General features: G+C 40.4%; 1 protein-coding gene across 3 annotated transcripts in view; it reads right to left on the bottom strand.

Moving 5' to 3' along the window:
- The window catches only part of SLC1A3 (solute carrier family 1 member 3), an 84,200-nt gene that overhangs the window by 11,159 nt on the left and 51,471 nt on the right, over positions 1-21,570 (bottom strand). For all 3 annotated transcript variants that reach the window (NM_001266066.1, XM_078003884.1, XM_078003883.1), the window contains 3 exon segments: positions 238-530; positions 3,336-3,378; positions 6,206-6,410. In NM_001266066.1, the coding sequence (NP_001252995.1) occupies positions 238-530; positions 3,336-3,378; positions 6,206-6,410 (541 nt within the window).

Here is a 21,570-nt window from a genome sequence, read left to right as displayed (position 1 = left end):
ACTGGGGTAAAAGGAGGTGACAGGGTTTGAAAACAAGGAAGCAAACTTATTAGGAGAGGCTTGCAGATAGGTTCAAGGCCTCTAGAGGCCCAGAGGTTCATTGATTTTCCTGTGCTTACCAGAGTGAGATCACTGCAATTGGCCATCCTGACTCGTGGCACCTTCCTCAGTACAGAACACATGTTGATGGCAATCACCATCTCGTATATAACATATACAGAAAATGGAAATACATACCACATTATTACTGCTACCAGTCTCATGATGGCTTCGTTAAGAGAATCAAAGAACTCTCTCAGGGCCTGGCCCTGTTCCTTCATGTTTCCAATCACAAAACCGAAGCACATGGAGAAGACAACTAGACCCAGGGCATTGACTCCATTCACAGATCCTGGAACTGGGACCAGCTCCTCTGTGATTCGGGTAAGAGTCTCCATGGCCTCAGACACGTTGTTTATCACAGCACCCACAAGCGTTTCGTTGGCCTGGATGGGCACTTTAAAGCTTCTCTTCTCATAGTTGGTTTTAAACTTAAAAATAAAAAGCACAATGAGGATTAAAGGTGATTTTTATTTTTTTCTTTATATTTTCCTGTTGTCAAATTTTCTAAAATGATATTTATTACTCTGTATTCAGAGACTAGTGTTATAGAAAGTCTCTTTCTCTCTCTCTTTAATCTGTGGCAACCCCCTACTACTTTCTTAACATAGACAGAAACACATACTGAAATACATACAAATCATGACACACACACACACACACACACACACACACACTCACTCAAATATATAACAAATGATAACAGGAAAGAGATATCCACTAAAGATGCTGGACTGAACACATGCATCTGCTTTTGCTTTCTTCTGAAACCCTAATAAAATGACTATAATGGGATTTTTGTTTTAAACCATAAACCCAAATATTCACAATAGTCCTCTTCCCTTCTGTGGGGATCATGCTATGGTATAATAGATAAATCACCTGGTATCCTTTCTCTCATATTCCACAGCTGTGAAACAAGAACAACTGTGCTGTTTCTACCTCACAGTGTTGTTGTGATAATCTAACAGAATGTATGAGAACATCTTGCAAATTTTAAAGTACTGTACTAATTTCTGCTAACGGTGCTCAATGACAAAGCCCTTCAGGGATTAGACCTGTTTAGAGATTTCAGTGGGTATTAAAAATTAAAAATCCCTAAACAACCAGTCTCCAAGCCATTCTTGATGTTATCAATTCTTAAGAATAGGTGCCTGATTAATAGTTGGTGAGGACAACTCACCTTCTCCAAGTCTATAGTGGGATTTCACTTCTAACTCAAGAGATGGTCTTTTTTCCCATCATCTATTCAGTTTCTGCATAGATGCCCCAGTCAGGAGATGCTGGCCACATGAAACAAGTAAGCTCATCCCTCTGTGATTTTAATGAGAGTAGAATTCCTGATCTTGATAGCGATTGTAGGGAAAGCACCAGTAAGAGTAATAATATATGGATGGTGAGTGAACCTAGAATCCAGGGGAAGAAAGTGCTGCTGTATATGAAGTGCTTGGTCATTTCTTTACTAAGGGTTAATGGAAAGCTTTCTTATCCACTGGGAAACAACTATTCCCAAACAAAGGCATGGCCAGCTGTCAATACTATGCACACATTCCTGAACAGTTAGTAGCGCTGGTAATTTCAAGCAACAAAAAAATTGGCCCCACTCATCTATTCCAATCGACTCTCAAATTTCTTTATTCCATTGGGTTCTTATGCATTTTGTGGATTGTCCAGGGTAGATTTTCAATCCTGATCAGCCTTTCTTATGCCTCTAACGCATTCCCCTTACACTCTGCAGTATGCACAGAAACTGCAACCTTGTTAGAGTTCTGGTCTAAGCCAACTAGACCTGGAGAGAAAGATTTTCTTTCCCTTCAAAATCCTGTAAATGCAAATCCAAATCAAACACAATCAATCTGCACAAGTCAGCACTTTTTCTATCTGAAAGATCTGGAAATCAACATTTTTGATATCACCCAGGGCCAGCTGACTTACTGGAATGTCAGCCCCATGGTGCTGGAGTTGGCTGGTTGGATTGAAAGGCACTTATTATTTATAGTTATAGTTGTTTTTGAACAAAGAAAGTTAGATTTTGGCCTCAGGCTTATTTATTTGAAAAGAAAGAATTTGGTTTGAATGTTTCAATGTGTGCATGTATTACATATGAAAAATAGTCTTAAAAATTATTACAAGGGAAAAAAAAACAAAGGGAGACTTACATGTGTAAAACACAGTCTTCTACTAGGTTGGGGTTTTGTTTGGTTTGTTTTACAGATCCTAAGCAGAAGCATTAGGGAATTACAACAGGAGTGAATTGACACTATATGGAGAAATGTATGGGAAGTGTTATTTAACCCAGAGTGTCTGTTTCCCTTTTAATATTTTAGGCAACAAAGTTCTTATATTCAAGTGAGGTTAAAGTGAGCTTTATTGATTTTATCTTCTAATAGTAAAAGGTATTTGTATCCACAACACAGAGCCAAGAGTTGCTTGCATATGAGCTAAAAGGAGCTGGACCTCACTATAGCCTCCAGGTCGGGGTCTCATCACCCTGAATATTCCTTTCTTGGAAGCAGAATGGAGTAGCAGAAAGCAGACAGAATTTGGAGTCAACACAGTGAATCTGAATTCGGAGTCTGCCACTTACTACTTGTGAGAATCTGTGCATGATACATAATTGTCTTGAGTTCATATAGATGAACTGCCCCATCAGTGAAATGAAGACAATGATATTTATTGTATTTATGTGAGGACTAAAAATAATGTTAGTGCTTGGCATATAGCAGGATTTCCATAAGTGCTGATGCCATTCCTTTCTGCTTTGGCTCTCCTTTAGAGTCCATTAGGTCTTTGGTAGACTTGAAAAAAAAAAAAAAAAAAACCAGTCCATTGATATTTAAATCAAACCCAGAAATCTGAATAATCTCTCTAATCTTCTTTAAGGCAAGTTATAAATATATTTTATATTGGTGTTTGCTTGGTTGATGGGCTTTTGCCAGCAGGGAGTTGGGGGATAGGAAGGGGGGGGGGGTCTTGTGATTAGCCTTCTTAACAATAGCAGACTCAATGAGCTATTTGTATGCAAGACACACAGTGTCTGGCAACTACTAAGCCTTCAATACAAGGTAAGACCATCCCCTCCCAAAAAAATTCCTAGAAAACACTAATGTTTTTAATCTGGTTGACAAGAGAAGTGTTTCTTATAGCAGAGAAATGAGGGGGGAAAGAGGGTCCCACTTGGTTTGGTATAAATAAGAGGAATTTCAAAGATGAGTTAATGTCTGTAGAGTGTTTACCTGTTTAAAGCAGGCTTCTACCAGATTTGGAGGGAACATGTTCCTGCAAAGAAAATAATAGTCACTTGCAAAATTTTCCAAGTAATAAGTTTGCTCCTTAAATTCTGTTTCATTGTGTGTAGGGTAAAGATTGCATTGAACCAAGCAACAAATGGAAAAAGAAAAATGTTAGTGGATTTTACGACTTGAAAAGGAATATATGGTCCTCCCTAAGTGTGGCCCATGTAGTTTATATTTTCAGGGGAGTCCAAACTCGACTCATTTATCCTCTTGTCAGCCAATGGGGTTCTTGATTCAGCCATTATCTTATTAAAAACTCTGCTGCTAGGAATAATCAAAGTAAGAATGGAAATGACTTTTATCGTTAGCTTTCTGGCTAACTAAGGTATTGTTCAGTAGTGGTCATTTTGGTTATTGTGCCATGTGTCTAGGAACCAAATGTTTTGAATCAAAAGCCATGGTCAGCCTATGGAATTTTGTTCTCCAAAAGTCTCCCAAAGGCATTCTGGGGAACGGGGGTTTGGCACTGAATTGCTAAAGCTTCTGCAGCTCTTTGGTAGCCAATGGAGAGATGACCTGCAAAATTTGAACTTGAAGCCCATGTGGCAGGATTTGTTACTTCTTCAGAGACTGTGTCAAAGCAGTGTTTATGTTTGTAGGCGGTAGAGTGAGGGACAACACTCTGGCTGGGAAGTCTGTCATCAGCTGTGTGACCCTGGCCAAGTCATGGCACCCATTTATATCTCAGTTGACTTATCTCTTAAAGAGGAGATTGGATTAAACTATCATTAGGGCTCCAAGATGAAAGACTGTGGGAGAAGGAGACATGACCCAGCAGTTATCTCAAGCTCAAGATTCCAGCAGTTGCATGTTACCAAAGTTATATTTTAATATTATAAACGTTTGTCCCTTTCTTCCTACTAGACCATCCTGTTTTCTTTTCCTTCTTATCTATCTATGGGGTTGTTGCTATCAACCTTGATAGAAATGTGCATTCAGAAGATTCCAGGATACATGCTCAAACCAAGTGATTGATTGTGAGCAGGATACATTTGTCACTGGAGCAAGGCAGGGCAGAAACACAGTCTTCTGATGGATCAATCAGACTGGGGATGATGAGATTCCAATTCTTCAAACAAGGAGTAAAAATTATAGGGAAAGAAAATGTAATATAATAAAATACTTCTAATCTAAATGATCTGAGGGTAAAGTTCATGAAGAAATAGTGAAAAGCCTTAATTAATTGTATGAACTAAATAAAAACATAGCTATTGAATGTCAGCTTGGCATGGAGTAATGTTACAGGGTGGCTTGATACATGCAGATCATTGTGATTAACTCCCTGAAAAAGGACTTTGAAGAAGAGGCCCCTTGGGCAGTGTTTACATACATAGAGATGGTAGAAAGTCACCCATGGTTGGAATTGAGAGGTGCTGCTGAAGGTACCCTCTGCTCCCCAAACCTCTCTTGACTTTACCTGCCACAGCCCCATTCCTTGAGATGCAATGGAGGAATTTCCTTCAGATGATCAATGGGGAATGGGCCTTTTACACAGGTATCTAGAATTGACAACCCAGTCACTCTGCAGGTAAGTTAGCTGAAAAGCTGGGAGGAAATAGCTAGTCTTTGGGAAAACAGGCTGGGAGGGACTAAACAGTGGGGGAATGCTAAGCAGATGGGGGATCTAGAGCCTATTATGAGATAGCTTTCCTTTGTCCTTCTAGATTCACTCTCCATTCTGTCTGTGCCCTGGGAGCCTGGCCTCTGTGGACCACAACACATGGGTTCTCTTGCCCTCTGGCTTCCTACTCCTATTGGGTTTGTCTAGTGACATGCACTAACAGATCACAGGGCAGAGGGAGTCTATATTCTCCTAGAGCTCTCTTTGACAGATTTGGTGGCAGCTTCCTTCCTCTATTTAGGGTTCCTGAGGCCCTTCCCTCCCGAGGCTATAGCTCTTTCTGGGTTCCATAACACCTCCTTTCTTTTGCTCCTTCATAGCTAAGGGTGGTAACAAAATAGTTTCTTACTGTTAGTGCTTTGGGGCCTCACCATCCTTGGTAGGTTCCTTTAAGGCTGCCTGCACCTTGGCAAACCTTCTTCAAGGTTCCTTTTGAGTATGTGGTATGCTTCCTGCCAGGACCTGACTGAGCAAGGGCAGGTGTGTAGGGGAGAGGAAGCAGGAAGGTGCCAGGATTGAATTTTGACTTACTTCACAGTTCTACATAAGGCTGACTCTATTACCAAGTCTGCTTCAAGTAGTAGATAAGACTCATCTGTAATCAATGTATGGTTTGTATGTAAAACAACGCTAAAGAAACCATCCTTTATTCTTTTATTACAGACCTGCCAAATTCTTTCTCCACAAATATTATGAAAGGAAAACCTTGGGACAGGTTTGGCAAGATGATCTCTAAAGTCCCTCTGGAACCAGATTGTGTATAATGCGTTGTGCATGGTGGGCAATGATACTGATCACAAGTTCTAAATCAGAAGGGTCCAAAGAATAGGGCATAGTTGAATAAAAACTAGCCTTAAAGAACAGTACTTAAGAAAAATAGGTTAAGAATTATTAAAATTCCAAGGTGAGCTGCATAGTTGAGAGAGCTCAGTGACCAGATTCTGAATCCTAAAGGCAAGGTTCTCAAAATTCATATCTTCTCCTTGCTCTTTTCGCCTCTCTCATACAAGATCAGAAAATGGATCCTTCCTTCAATTTCTATAAGAAAGAAGTAAAGCTATATGACCTTCATTTCAAGCCTGGCAAGGCTGGTTCAGTCAGACACCCCTTCCAGGGTTTGATTAGCTTCCCAGTAAGAGGATCTGGATGGTGAAAATACACCCCAAAGGACGGGCTTGCAAGGACATACCTGATCAAGTCCAGGAAGGCATCTGCAGCTGTCACTTGTACAATTTTGCCTTCTCTGTGCATGTTTTCCTTTGTGCCCTTCCCAGGATGGATGATGATGACAATGATTATGCCAATCACCACAGCAATGATGGTGGTAGTCATATAATAGACTACAGCTCGCATTCCCATCTTCCCTGATGCCTTACTATCTAGGGCCGCCATTCCTGGTGGAGGCAAACAGAAGATTTTCAGGAAGTCAGTCCAGGGAATTCTGCAGTGGAAGACAATGGGAACAGCATTTCCTTTATACTCCCCTACCCTCATCCCACCCAGCAATGGGATTTCGTACATATTGTGAGAACCTGGACCCAAATTTTACAAGGTGAAGGAAAAAGGCCGAGGCTAGAATGGTGAGGCATCAGCGGTGTCAGTGAACATGCAGTCACTCATTTTCTGCCCCAGGAGTTGATTTCACATGGCCAAATCAATACTGTTCTCTAATGGTCCGAAAGTGCATCAGATTCTTTCCTAGGTTACCACTAGTTGGGGAAGCTACGAGTGTGAGTAGTGTGTGTGTGAGTGTGCCTGTGTGCATGTGTGTGTAAAGAAATACTTAAAACATTTTTCTGGCAGGATAATCTAAGTTTACTTCAAGTTCAAGCACTGTGGTGATTCACACACAAATTAACTGCCGTTAAATTCTTTCAAAGGAATTATTTTATATATGTATTTGGGAGTCTTTTTTTTAATGTTTTAATGTACAATGTAAGCTATTATTCTGATCACCCACTGATCTATCTTCAATTTGCATTTAAAGTAGACATTGGGTTATAAGGTTCTCAAATAGTTTCTCTGCTATTTCATCTCATCCAATCAAAAAATTTTAAAAAATTATCGTGGCACAGTTCTCATTCTTGTACCCTGTCTTCTTCTACTTTGTCCCACAGGTCTGAGATGCCTCATCTCATGCTAAACATCCCTCTTTCCCTCATTTTCAGGACATCTTCAAAGTCTGCCTCAGGCAAGGTGTCATCCTAGAGAAAAAAGGAGGCATGACTTTTAAGGTTTTCCTAATGGCTGTAGCTAATGGAACACAGTTTGATGCATTTTCGACTGAGAAACTATTGGAAAAGACACAAAACTCTCAAAAGATTAAATTATCTATATTAATATGAGCTCTTCCGTTTTATTAGCTGTATCTTCACTTTTCTTCATTCTTTATCCTCCCCAATCCCACTAAAATCCAATTATAGTGTAATCCAATTACAGTTAATTGAGTTTTTTAAAAACAATTTAAAATGGTGTTTCCACAAATGTATTAAAAGGTTATACTGTATTTCAATAATGAGTATCAGATTCTAATGGTGGTTTAATATTTAGCTAGTGGCCCTGTTCACACAAACATATGTACAGGTTGTGCAAACTCTAAATATTTGCATATTTAGAAAGTAAAGTACTGATAAAAATGGTGTCTACAATTGCCAGATAACTGGTTGGGTTTGCTCAAAAATCTTAATATAAAGGTAATTAGCTTAAGTGGAAATTGAAGCCATGACCTTCATTTTATAATTTCATTTGTATTTGAAACGTATCACTTATAATTTTCATTATAAGCCCTTAGTATTTCATATGTTCTTATTTTGAACAACCTGTAATACAGATTAAAAAGCAATTAAGTAACAGTCTAAAGGAATTAACACGAAGTGGAATGGAGTGGGAACTTGAACTCGGGTCTTACGTAACTAGGTTCAGTGCACTTTCTGCCTCTGAGAAAACCAACCGTTGCTCCCACAGATAAGGAGGCCAGCTTTGGCTTTGATGCCATGCACTTAGCCTCTTTTATCCTGGGCCACTTTCTCGAAACCAGGGGCTAAGTATTCATTTGTTAGGATGGCACCACTTCAACACTTCAACTATGTTAAAAATGGGCTAATCTGTTCCCAACCGAAGTATCCCATCCCCCTGCAGTTTCATTCTCAGGTCTGAATCACATCTGAAAATATCTTGGCTTGGCTGTGCTCAAAATGATTTCTCTCAGAAGGGGCCCACTCTCTTTCCCATGAGTGCCTGAACTTGTCACCACCAAAGCCTGCAATTCTTCCGGCTCTCTCCCTGTGGAACCGGCGAGTGGTGTAAGCACAATACGCCGGATATCTCTGGGTACCAGGGAGTACCAGGCGGCAGTATTTTCTTCCTCCGAGATGCTTTTTTCCCTCTCGCGTTCTATTTTGTGGTGCTGTTCCGTTCTCACGCCAACTCTTCTCTGACGCTCCTGCCCACTATTCTCGACCTACAGCTATTCGGAGAGAGTGCTAAGTGGTCAAGGCAGAGCACTGGAAACCAAAGTGGCAAACAAAGGATGAGGCTTATATGTCCTTTCCCACACCATGGGGAGAGGTATAGGGAAAGTTATCCCAGTACCCACAGCTACAGGGCTGTTGACTCTAGAAAATAAAGTTTATAGGTTTTTAAAACATGTTTAAAGTAAAAACCTATATGAAAGCATTTTCTTCATACTTTCTAATTCTAAATAGCTAAAGACAACCATCAAGGCATTTTTTTTTCCCAAAAGGCACAGAAGGAGAATCAATCATCAAATGAGAGGCCTCCCTCACCTCTACATATTGGCCCTTATCCTTTGAAAGATAATAAAAACAACAGCTGCTATTGTTTTAGCCAAGAAAGGTAAGGGAAGTATATTCATTAATCACATCTCCATGTAGGTCCTTCCCTTAAAGGAGGATCGAAGTCCCACACAGAGTTACTTGACCACCTCTACCACCTCTGTTCCAGGTACCCTGGCTTGTAAAACGAATGAGACCACCAGGAACAAGGTGGTACACTGTCATCAGGGAACAGCAGGACTGATGTGTACAATCTGTTCACACACAATGGCCTTAATACTGGTGGCATCAGGAAAATGGAGGAAGAACTCTAGAAGATAAAACCCCAAATGAGCAGGGCATCACTTTCCCCACCCTCACCTAAACTCTGTGACCATTTCCTTTACCCAACCTCAAGAAACATGAGAGACTAACCTTTACACCAGAGACTAACCAGAGATGTCAGAGTGTCTGGAGCGAGGTTAAAGTACTAAATCACTTTGTAGAACGGGGCGCTTGGCAGGAACTGCCCTAAATGTTTGGGAAGGAGGAAGTTTACATTGAGTCTTATCACTTTAAAATATATGGGGAAAAAGAGCACTGGGGTGATGGGGAGTTAGAAAGTTACTTTGGTATGTACGTAATTGTGGGAGTGTGTTACGACAGTCATGCATTCATCTAAACACGTATTTGAGAAACACATTCCAGAGCAAGTGGTAAAGATAATGATCTTAACTAGCTTCTTTTTCTTCATTTGATCTGGGCTTAGCTAAACTAGCCCAATTCAAGACATCATGACATCTTTAATACGAAAACAACCTGCCTACAGAACCAAGATCCACCTGAAATCCAAAGAAATACTATATTGTACTATTGTTAAAGTACCGTCATGGCTCTTTCACTTGCAATGACACATTTGTGTGTGTGCTTTGTACATTTCGAGTTAACTTTTATCTGGTCCAAAGACTCACTCACTAAGTCCTATCTTTGATTGATGATAATAGTCATTTAATTCCATGACAATTGTATGATGCAGATATTGTTGATATTATATTATAGGTGAATAAACAAGAGACCAGAGAAGTTAAATAACTTGCCCAGCGTTGCACAGCTAATAAATGGCAGTGGCGGGATTTGAACCCACATTTCCAAGGGAGTATTCTTACTGCTGTACCTCTCTTTCTATGGACAAGCCAGGAGTCACCCATGTTTCATTTGCTTGTTATCCATGCTGACTTTCTCTAACTTTCTTGCATTTTAGTTAATTGCTAAGATGAGCCACTTGGCTTGAGGATAATTCTATGGAGGAATATAATTGTGAAAAATCTCTGTCCAATTACTCAACATTCCCTAAACCTACTTTAAGATCAAGGTGATTAACACTGGCCACAAGAAGGACTAGCTAGAGAGCTGATAATATCCGTGCAAATTCTTCACCATTCCTAGAAAAACAGCCCAGAGCATGCTTAATGGAGGGTGGAGACCCGTGCATATTTGCTGGCTGCTGTGAGCACTTGAGTCTTATTTTCTTTTCTACAAATCTACCCATAAATAACCACTTATCAAGCAAGCAATCATTTCTCCAAACCTACTTCTGTTCAACAATGAGTTAAGCTTCAGAAGGAGACGGAATAAGATGCTTTCTAGAAAGCAAAAGATTAAAACTTTGCTTCAAACACCTGAGTATTTTAGGCAGTAGTCACATGGAAGAGAGAGGAAAGGAAGAGAGTTTCTTGAGCAAATGGGTAATTATAAAGATAGTCTTTTGGCAATTGGTTTGTCGCAACAAATATGCACCAAATTCATGGGATTTTAGGGGCAGAGAGGGAATGTTTCATAAATGTTTATGTGGTACTCTGTAAGACTGTATTGTAAATTAGATCTATTTTGGTATAATAATTAATATGACTTCTTGGATAAATAAAATACATATTCAATCAAGTATTAAAAGACAACATAAAATGTGTCAAGTTCCCAAGTTTCCATCATTGGCATGATTTTATTCTCCCGTCTGCTGAAAATCTATGACTTGGACATTAACATGTACCAGTGTACTTCCCCCAACAATTCCCGTCTCCGGTTTTGAAACACGAAATCTAGAGAAGCAGTCTTCTGTTTTGAATTGTCTTCCCACTTATCCCCATGATGTTTCATTGTTCTTCCAGGGCCACTGGACCAGGTCCAGGAGGAACAGAAAAGAGTGACGGCAACTGCTGATTCAAGAAAATTGTTTTGTTTCAGTTTTTATTTTATTTTGGATGTACTCCTTCTCCACAATGAGTTTCTCAAACATGCATCTAATGAAAGCCTCCTGTTCTCAACCCTCCTAGAATTTCAAGATGCGCAAACTTACAAGGAAAGCAAGGATGAGCGCTAATATGTACTGTATTCATGTGAATACAAGATTTTTTTTAATAAGAAAATCAAACTCTAAAAATACAATATACTTCATAATTACAGGTTGAAAAATGGGACCCTGTGTCCTAGGCAGCTGCCCACTGCTGGGGCCAGGGTACACTGCCATCCTAGGAAGAGAGTGAGGAGGAGGGTGAAAAAACTCACTCAGGAAAGGCAGTGAGGGGTGGTGAGGGAGCACAAAGAAAGTCACTTCAAATCTCTCTCTAGCCAGAACTATATTGTTTTTCTGCACAAAAATATTTTCTTGTGGCCCCTTTATAGACTAGCTTGTAAAAACACTGCAAAGTGCTACGATTCGAAGGGTTCTGGAACTGAAGACAAATCTTTAAAAGTTAGATACCAAATTGTTAGTAAAGAATGATTATGTCACAATTTTGCATCGCAGATAGTAAGCCGGTGATAACCTTAGAATGTAATCTAAAAGACACAGTGGCACAGTGGTTAAGAGTTCAGACTCTGACATTAGAATACCTGGATTCTACTTTTGGCTCTGGTACCATGTGGCTTCTCCAAGCCTCAGTTTCCTCCTCTGTAGAATGTGAAAAATAGAAGCTCCCTCATAGGGTTTTCACTGGCATTAAAGGGGCTTCCATATAGAAAGCACTTAAAGTAGTGTTCAGCACATGGTAAGCATTCAACAAATGTTAGGTGTTATTATTACTCATTAAACAGGTACATAATAAACAAACTGCTCACAAAGCATTATTTCATCTCTAAGACTTATTTCTGATGTAGAAAATAAACTACAATACCTACATTGCAAGATTAGAGAAAACATACTTACAGGGTACAAAGTATGTCCTTGATAAAGGACAGTTTTGTTTATTCTATGTCTCCTGCTGCCAGAATTTTAGTGCCAAGAGAGCAGGACCATCTGTTTTATTCATTGCAGTGGCCTCAGTGCCTAGCATAGTGTCTGCACAGAGAGGGGCTCAATGATCATTTTTTTGAATAACCAGCCATTCTTCTTAGTGTTTTTGTTGCTATGCTGGATAAAGGCCACAAGCTTTTTTTTTTTTTTTTTTTTTTTTTTTTTTTCTAACACTTAGATTGGGTTACTATATGAATTACAAATTCTAAAGTTGCTTTTGTTTAAAACACTCTTTAATTCTGACTCACTAATTTTGGTTGATCTTACCCCAATTAATCCAAAATAATGAGGTTCATTCTGTCTGGAACAATAAGAGACAAACCTTGTGGGGAAAGAGTGTCAATGCAAACCCAGCGTCACCCGGAGTTTCATTTCCAGAGCTGGGAATGAGTTCCCGGCAAGGTGGCCCTAAGCTGCTCAGGAAGCCCAGGGGGCTGGAAAACTTCCACTTATTACTCACCACCATGGAATGGGCACCCTATTGCTTTCCCTTCCTTTGCCTTCTCTCTGGTACTCCTATATTATTTTCCCTCTTTTGCTAGCATATTTCCTTCTTGCAGATGGGCCTATAGAAGTAACTGCTATAGCTCTATCTGTCCATATGTTAACAGGTGAATGAGTGAATAAATGAAAACAGAAATACAGAGAAGGGAATGAAAGAGTGGCCTGTGGTCTAAATGTGTGCCTTCATGAAGTCAATTTAGTAGGTCATAACTAGTATTTTCATCAATTAATCAAAGAGAATAGAAAATATCACAGTAGGTCACATGTGGTAAAGGTAAGTATTATTTTGTGAGAATGTTTTTCAGCTCCTTGTGTGTATGTGTGTGAGTGCCAGATTGCAATACAAAATATATTTATTATTGTAGTTTCCGGTAAAAAATTTAAAAAAGTTTGCAAACACTGGCATAAGCCCCCATTTGGCTAATAGTAGAGGCTTTAAAAAGGAACCGTGGGCCGGGCATGGTGGCTCACACCTGTGATCCCAGCACTTTGGGAGGCTGAGGAGTGTGGATCACCTGAGGTCAGGAGTTCGAGACCAGCTTGGCCAACATAGTGAAACCCTGTCTCTACTAAAAACACAAAATTAGTTAGGTGTGGTGGTGCACGCCTGTAATCTTGGCTACTCGGGAGGCTGAGGCAGGAGAATCCCTTGAACCTGGGAGGCAGAGGTTGCAGTGAGCTGAGATCATGCCATTGCACTCCAGCCTGGGCAAAAAAGAGTGAAACTCCGTCTGAAAACAACAACAACAAAAGGGAACCATGAACTATGTATTGTCTTCCCTTCCTACCATCTTTGCTTCCTATGATCTTGGACTGCCCACCATACCCAAGAACTTGCTTCATCTCACGAGTGGAGACCACAGAATGAGGATACTGATCTCTGGTATTGGGTCATTTCGCCTGAACAGAAGTTTTATGGACATCGTAACAAGGGAATACATTTTAGAAAGGTTCACTTTATGGAATTTTGAGCAAAGAAGGCAATTTACTTTTATCGGTGATTCTTGGTGAAGAGAATGAAACCACCTCCATGAAGAGTGGAGAACTATTTTGCAGAATTCACAGTCACAAGCATTGTCACATGGGTTTTCACCCTGGTCAAAGGTTCCTTCTCATTATGGCTGTTTATAATATCACAAATGACATTTTATTAGCCTATAACATGGCTTAGCCTTATAAGGTTACATTGCATGGAAACACCAAGTGTTCCTTACAGATTTGCGACGTGTGATGGCACATAATTTATCAGGGAAACTGATTTTTAAATTTGACCCTTAAAACTTGTCAACACGTCTTTTTCTTCGAGCTCTAGTGTTCCTTAAGAAAATGAAGTGCAGGGCCGGGCGTGGTGACTCACCCCTGTAATCCCAGCACTTTGGGAGGCTGAGGCAGGTGGATCACCTGAGGTCGGGAGTTCGGGACCAGCCTGGCCAACATGGGGAAACCTATCTCTACTAAAAATACAAAAAAAAAAAAAAGCCGGGCGTGGTGGCGTATGCCTGTAATCCCAGCTACCCGAGAGGCTGAGGCAGGAGAATTGCTCGAACCTGGGAGACGGAGGTTGCAGGGAGCAGAGATCCTGCCACTGCACTCCAGCCTGGGGGACAGAGCGAGATTCCGTCTTAAAAAACAAAATCAAAAACAACAAAGAAAAAGAAATGCAGAAAAGGAAAAGAGAAACATTCTCTTTTGAAAGATTAAGTGGAAAAAAATCAGTGGCGAAGACAATGTTATTAGTGGCAGAAAAAGTCAAATAAATCACTGTATCCTCGGTCTGATAGGACTAAGCAGACAATCCCTTTTCTCTGGCTACAGTCGTGCTTTGAGGATGAACTTTAATTCGGAAGCAATGAGAGGAAACTGAGGCACAACTTCCACCACTGCTGCTTCTAACATCAAAGAACTTCCAGCGCCCTTTGGCTTAACCTTCGGGATGAAGACTGCCTCTCCGGGGTAAGCAGCCCGTGGCGGCCTCTGAGTGGTCAAGCTTTATTTCTTTCTACGCTGGTCTTGACCATTCAGTTGCCTCTCATGACAGCTTAACACAGGCCTGCGATCTTTCCAGTAATGTGGTTTGCCAGAGAGCCCACCGCAGGGACTTCCTCTCCCTCTCAGCAAGGTCGCCGGAAACTCTCAGAAGGCGCAGCCCTGAAATTCACTTCTCAGAGGCCACAGCTGCCGGCGCGAGCCCCGCTGCGAGGTGATTTGGATACCCATTTACCCTTCACATGAGCCCATCCTTCGCTCACAGTATTGGAATGTGCCGCACAATATGCTTTTTTGAAGAGGAACCAGAGAGTAATTCATCTTCTTTATGTGTGCTAAGCAGAGCAAGAGGGAGAGGCGAGCGGGACCCACCGTGGGCCGGGGAGTCGTGATTAGTAACAGCTGACAGCCTCAGACCAAGACCCTTTCTTTGGCTACCTCATTGTAACAGCCGAGCACAAAGGAATGACTGTCCTCTTGCCAAGATTTAGAAACCCAGGACCACAGAAAATAGCGGCAAAAAGCAAAGTGTGTGTTGGGCAGTGGGGGCAACAGGCTGACGAAAGCCACCCTTGGATCTACCTGTAAAGCCTGGGTTTGGAAAGAAACCTCGATCACGTGGAAAGCCCTGTCTCCCCGTGATGCCCGTTCACCAGCAGCACCAGGAGCGCTGATGGTGGCGGGAAAAGTAGGTGAATTCACGCACAGTAAGAGCCTGGGGAGAGCAGCAAATTGCTTTGATTTAATGAGAGGAAGTTCTTTGAGGGCCAGAGCCCCAGCCTGTCTCCCTTTTTATCCCAAAAGAATCATGATTTACAACTGACCACTGGATGAGTAGCTTGCAGTTTCCACAAAAGCCGTCTTTTCTTTGGATTGTGTTTCTTGTTAGGGAAAAGACCTTCCCGCATGACTGTCTTGGGAAGATGATCGAGATAGCACGTTTCCTAGCTGGCAGAATGCTAAATGGGGCTGAATTCCACAACCAGGCTTGACCTGTCCAAAATTAACCAAAGGACTTCTCAAGTTGACTGCAGAGCATGTCAGACTCAAGGGGTGCCCTTTCTTCCCATGGAAGGCCTGTCCCTCACAGAAGAAAAGGAATTGAAATGAAAGCCTCATAGAAGTTGAAAGCAATATATGAATGTTAAAGATCAATGCAATCTGGCCCTGCTTTGCCAAAGAACAGCCGAAGCAGGAGTGTGACTCCAGGCCCAGCCATGAGGCTGGGAAGCAGCAGATTCTTGTGGCCAAAAGGGCCACACGAACCTGTGCTCATCCACACTCTGCAAAGATTCTGGAACCAGAATCCAACCTTAGCACTCTGAAATGGATTGAGGTTAAGTTTGTTGCTTGAAACTGAAATTAAGATTTTTCAAACAGATGTATTTCTTTAAAGAAGAAAAGCAAGTAGGGAATAAAACATGTTCGCTTTGTCTATTTTCTATTTTCTTTTTCTTTGAGATGGAGTCTCTCTCTGTTGCCCAGGCTGGAGTGGTGTGATCTCAGCTGACTGCAACCTCTGCCTCCCAGGTTCAGGTGATTCTCCTGCCTCAGCCTCCCAAGTAGCTGGGATTACAGTTGCCCACCACCATGCTTGGCTAATTTTTGTATTTTTAGTAGAGACGGGGTTTCACCACGTTGGCCAGTCTGGTCTCGCACTCCTGACCTCAGGTGATCGGCCCTCCTGGACCTCCCAAAGTGCTGAGATTACAGGCGTGAGCCACCACTTTGTCTATTTTTAAAATTAAATCCAGCGATGTGAATCTTATCTACTATGTAAGAAAATACATTTTAAAAATTCAGGTCCACATTTTGGCCATAAAGAGAGTGGGCAAAATGAAATCTTTGGTGATAGAGCTGGGGCTGAGGAGAGGAGAAAGGGAAGATTGTGGAGACAGAGTTGAGAGAATGACAAGAGGAGAAAGAGAAAAGAGAAAACATAGAGAAAGGAAGGGAGACGAGAAAGCAAAGGAAGATGGGATGGAGAAAAGTTAAGAAGGGGCTTTTATTTCAGTCAGCATATTTCTTGGGCTGTGGCCAACTGCACCCCCTTTGAGTTGATTAGTTTTCTCAGCATTTGAAAGCTCATGGGTTGCTCTTATCTAAAAGAATAGTTCCTACAAAGGAATAGTCTCACCTAGGGAGTGGGAGATTATTGTCTCAGCTACCAGAGTCAAACAATAAAGCAATGTCATTACATAGAGTGAAAACACTGTTGTAGTAAACTCTAGAATTGGTCATCTTCCCTCGTTTCTGGTTACCATTGTAAGAGAACATTCTTCCCTTGAAACAGGAAAAGCTACATTTTTGCCCCCAGGCCCAAGGGCAGCAATGGAATTGAATAATTGCTGATATATTCCACAAGTAGTGGCACAACACTTTTATAGCTTTCTTCCTTCTCTAGGAGGGAGTTGTTTCTGCACATTCTACTTTAGTTTTGTAATACCTATGCATGTAGTTTCTTCTCAGCTTCATATTCCGATTTTTTTTTTTTTTTAATCAAGGGGTATTTAGGAATCCCAAAAATTATGCAAGAAAACTGTGGACAGTCCCTTATAGCAAACTTCACTTATCCTGAATAGATTTCAGGGGTCTAGGAAGGCGTATAGAGAAAGGATGTGGAAGTAACATTTGGTCGACCTGAGTTGCATGAGACGGGTTGGTAAAATAATTGTTTAATCTGGAATTTAGGAATAGAGTGAGTGATGAAGACACAGTCACCAGGGTTTGGAACAAACACAATTGGTGGATAGATACATTTGAGTAAAATATAGTCACACTAAATGATTTAAAAAGACAGTGAGTGATAGAACTGGGGACATTGTTGTTAAAAAGAAGTATGGAATAGAATACCTATACATAAGGTAAAGATAAGTCAGATACAAAACCATTATTTTTAAATGAAGGATTCAAAGGACTATGGCTCATCACAAATAATGGAATGAGTTGGTAAGGTAGTTAAGTGACATTCAGGATAACGTGCTTCTTTTAAAAGTGACTATTAATTACTCCTACAATTAAAATTTTTTTACTTATTCCTGTACTCTTTCAACATTTATTAAGGACCTTCTTGATACTCTGGCAAAGGACATAAACATTAAGCCTTTGATATATTTTTTACAGTCAATAGAACTTAAAAAAAAATTGTGAAACTGGCCTAAACAAATAAAACACATCAAATTATCCAGCAGAGTGATTTGGAATGGAATCGGAGGAAAACGGAAATGTGTTGGTAGGAATTGGAAGGAAATGGTTGTCATCAGCGTGAACCCCAGGGCTGCTTGGCTTGAATCCTGGCTTTCCCACTTATTAGCTTGTGACTGGTCAAGGTATGTAACCCTTCACTCTCTTGGCAAATGGATGTTTTTGAGAATTCAATAAATTAACATATGTGATGCCTTAAAAATATGTGGCATGTGATGACAGTGATGTTTTTATTTTTGTTTTTAAAAAACTATTTTTAGCTCTGAAAACCATACTAAACACCACTGTAAACCATAAGAACTCAGTCAAATTAGAGCCTACTGCCAGGCACTGTGCTGAGTGCTTCACCTCCTTTACCCTCCTAACAACCCTTCAAGGTGGGGGCTAACAATGGTCACTCTGCATTTATGGATTAGGAAACAGGGAGGTTAAGTCCCTCACTCAGGATCACACAGCTAATAAGTGGCATTGCTGGCATCTGAAGTCTCTCCAACTACAGAGCCCACTGTTTGATCACTATGCTTGCTGTCTTGGAGATTTTCTATAAAACAAATTCTTCTTCACACTAGACTGGTGTCAATCATTGATTTGCATTTGATCTACTCAATGTGGAATTGTGACAGTATCTCCTTAAAATCATGTTTGAAAGGAAGCCATATATCACAGTAAAAAAAAAAAAAAAAAAAAAGGATAAGTTGTAAAGTGCCACAGTCATGGTGAGTGGCTACTGTCACAGCCCTGGGACCTGCACTGGAGTTAGTTTGACATCTCTCATTGAACTGGAGAGTCATAACATGGTGGCTTTATTCAGAAAATGACATACTAATGGATGTCTGAAGTCAAAGAAGAAAGAAAAAAACCTCAACCATGGATAATCACACATTGCAATGGCCATGGGTAATCCCTAGAATGCCCAGGCCACTTGGTGAAGCTGCAGCATTCCTTCCCCAACTCTATTTAGAGTGTCAGTTACCAAACTTTCTCTGAGTCCCACCACAATGGTCCTCACAATCTTCTACGGTAAATCTTCACCATTGGGCAGCTTTGATTAAACAAACAAACAAACAACAACAACAAAAAAACTGCTTAGAAATCTAAAATCTCATTCCTTTTAACCCTTTCCCTTTGAGATACACTTTTGTTTCTGGAGGAACCCAAAACAAGTCTGATATATGTTTACCAGGGGACTTTGGTCTTCTTTTCTATAGACTCAATATGCATCATTTCTCCAATTGATCCTCATGTGTCATTATTTCCAGATGCTCACCAACCTGTAATGCCTCCCACTGCCTACCGGTTAACGTCCTCACACTCTGGCCCAAATCTTTTTTAAGCTTCATTTCCTACGCAGGTCTACCCTATTCTGCCAGGCAACCCAGACTTCTCAGTATTCCCTAGACATGCCTTGGGTTTTCCTGTCTCTGTCTCTTTGCTCTTAAGGCTTCCTCTGCTCTCGTCCTCATTTCCTGTGGAAATCTGACCACTAGCCCAGCCCCTGAATTCCCACAACACTTTCTTTATGCTTCTTGGTTTCATGGGGTGCTTTGTTTTATAGTCATGCATGTACCTGTCTGCCTCTCTATTTAAATTTTCAACTCCTTGGGCCTAGAGACTGGCAATGTCTCTTTGTATCTTTATTGCCTGCCCTGGTTAGCACATTGCCTGCCCGAAACAGGAGTCTAATAAATGTATCTTGGATTGGATTCAACACCCTCTTAGTAGCTACTCTGGTTTGTCAAAGTCTCTCCTGAAGGTGCACAGAATGAAACAGATTACTCCCGATGCAGTGTGGTCAGTGCAGAGTACAGTGACTATTAGTATTTCTACTGAGGAAGCACACAGCTATATTCATTCTTTTTTAGCCACCACTTCCTACTGTTGGTTCACATTAAGCCTTTAGTCACATGAACTGCTGCCAAGCTCAGTTGCTCCCCATCCTGTAATTGCGCAATTGCCTTTTGAATCTAAAAGCAGAAATGTACACTTATTCCTTGCTCAACTTCATCTTGTTGGTTTCCATCCAGCATTGCAGCCTATTGAAGTCATTCTGAATCATGATCGCAGGCATATGTAGTGGAAGCCATCCTTTTTGGGCTTATGTCATATGAAAACACTATGTAGATGCCTTCTATGTTGTTTAGTCATTGATTAAAGTATGGAACAGGACAGGGTTTTTTTGAGAAGTACACAAACGTGCTTCACCAGGTGTCTTTGCAGGTTGACGGGGAGCCTTAAACACTCATTAAGTCTAGATATTCAGCCAGATTCAAAGACACTTCATGATTTTTATCAGGTCCTATTTTATTACCAAAGGTATTAGGGAAGATTCAGAATTTTTCAGAATAACCAAAACACAATGTTTCAGGAATTCCACAGCCAAAAAGTGATTATAGAAAGGGAGCACTTTTTAAACAAAAAAGATTCCCTATAGCACATGAAGCTATTACAAGATGTTTTGTGAGAACCCTGTTAGCCTGAGTTTGTAACTTTAGGAATTACTCTCTTTTCCTAAAAGAATCAGTAGTATCAATCTAGAGAAGAATAAGCTAATAAATATCCTTCCCTACTAAATAGGAATGTCATATCATTTGGGCAGAGATGTAAATGCATCAAGGATTAATACAAACAGAAGTTATTCATATGCAAAAGAAATGATAGCATAATTATTTTAGGCTTCAGAAAAGTTAATTGGATAATTCATTAGTAAAAATTTCTGGTTGTGCTACAATGATTATTAAAAAGTCCATTATTTTAAAGTATATGCCTTTAGTTCATCTTCACTTTTATTCCTTCTGGAATAACATATCAGTGATTTTCCAGGTCACAGCCCTTCAAGTATAGTAATACATGATGGTTTACATTGATTACTATATGCCCAGTGACTAACACTGCAGGAACTCAATATAGCTTTGTTGAATGAATGATGAATGACAAATTCTGCAAATTCAGCAGGTGAAAATAATAAAGCAACTATACTCAACATAAAAATCAATGACATATTTTTGTAAAGTATTATAGCAAGAGTTCATCACCGCAACTAGGGCTGGAATGCAAATGTACAAATAGTAGCTCCTCTTCTCAAGGAGTTCTTTTGTTATGTAGACAAGTCAGATTCTCACCAAGCAATTAGACAAGTCATAGTCTCACCAGGTAATACATCAACCACACATAATGTAAAGGGCTAAGTACATGAGTACAGAAAAATTATGAAAAATATTTAGCTTATGTGGAGAAAAGACTTAAGGCAACAAATGTACCTTAACATTATAAACTGATCCAGTACTAATCTACAGGTCACATACCACATCAGGGGTTACATGGCTCTAGAGAGAGGGGGCTTTAGTGACACGTAGATTTGAGTTTGAATTCAAGCTCAGCCACTTGCTAGCAGGGAGACCCTGAGACATTATGCAACCTCTCTGAGACGTAGTTTCTTGATCTGTAAATGGGAATAATAACGATGACCTTGCAGAAGGAATAACAAGTACATTTGTTCAATAACCAGCATATTTTTTGTACCCAGTGGTTGCTAGCAGTTATTATGGCAGGTAAAATTAAAAAGTCACTGACCAATTAGAGAATGAACCTATAATCACAATTAGGATTTTAGTACTTTAATGTAGAACGAGTATAATCTTTATTGCAACACCAATGTTCTCAGTCATTTACAGCTTCTGATGTAAATCACATCTTATTTAGCTAATTACTGAGGAGCAACCATCCATCCAGCTCTGTTCCAGGCTAAGTAAATCCTGTGATGTGTTGCCTCTAACTTGCACTCATCTTAATGCAATGGAA

Source organism: Macaca mulatta, chromosome 6, assembly GCF_049350105.2.
Source record: "Macaca mulatta isolate MMU2019108-1 chromosome 6, T2T-MMU8v2.0, whole genome shotgun sequence".
Classification (NCBI taxonomy): Eukaryota; Metazoa; Chordata; class Mammalia; order Primates; family Cercopithecidae; genus Macaca; species Macaca mulatta.
The sequence above is the reverse complement of the archived record's forward strand: the minus strand, read 5'-3'. Positions and strand labels throughout refer to the sequence as shown.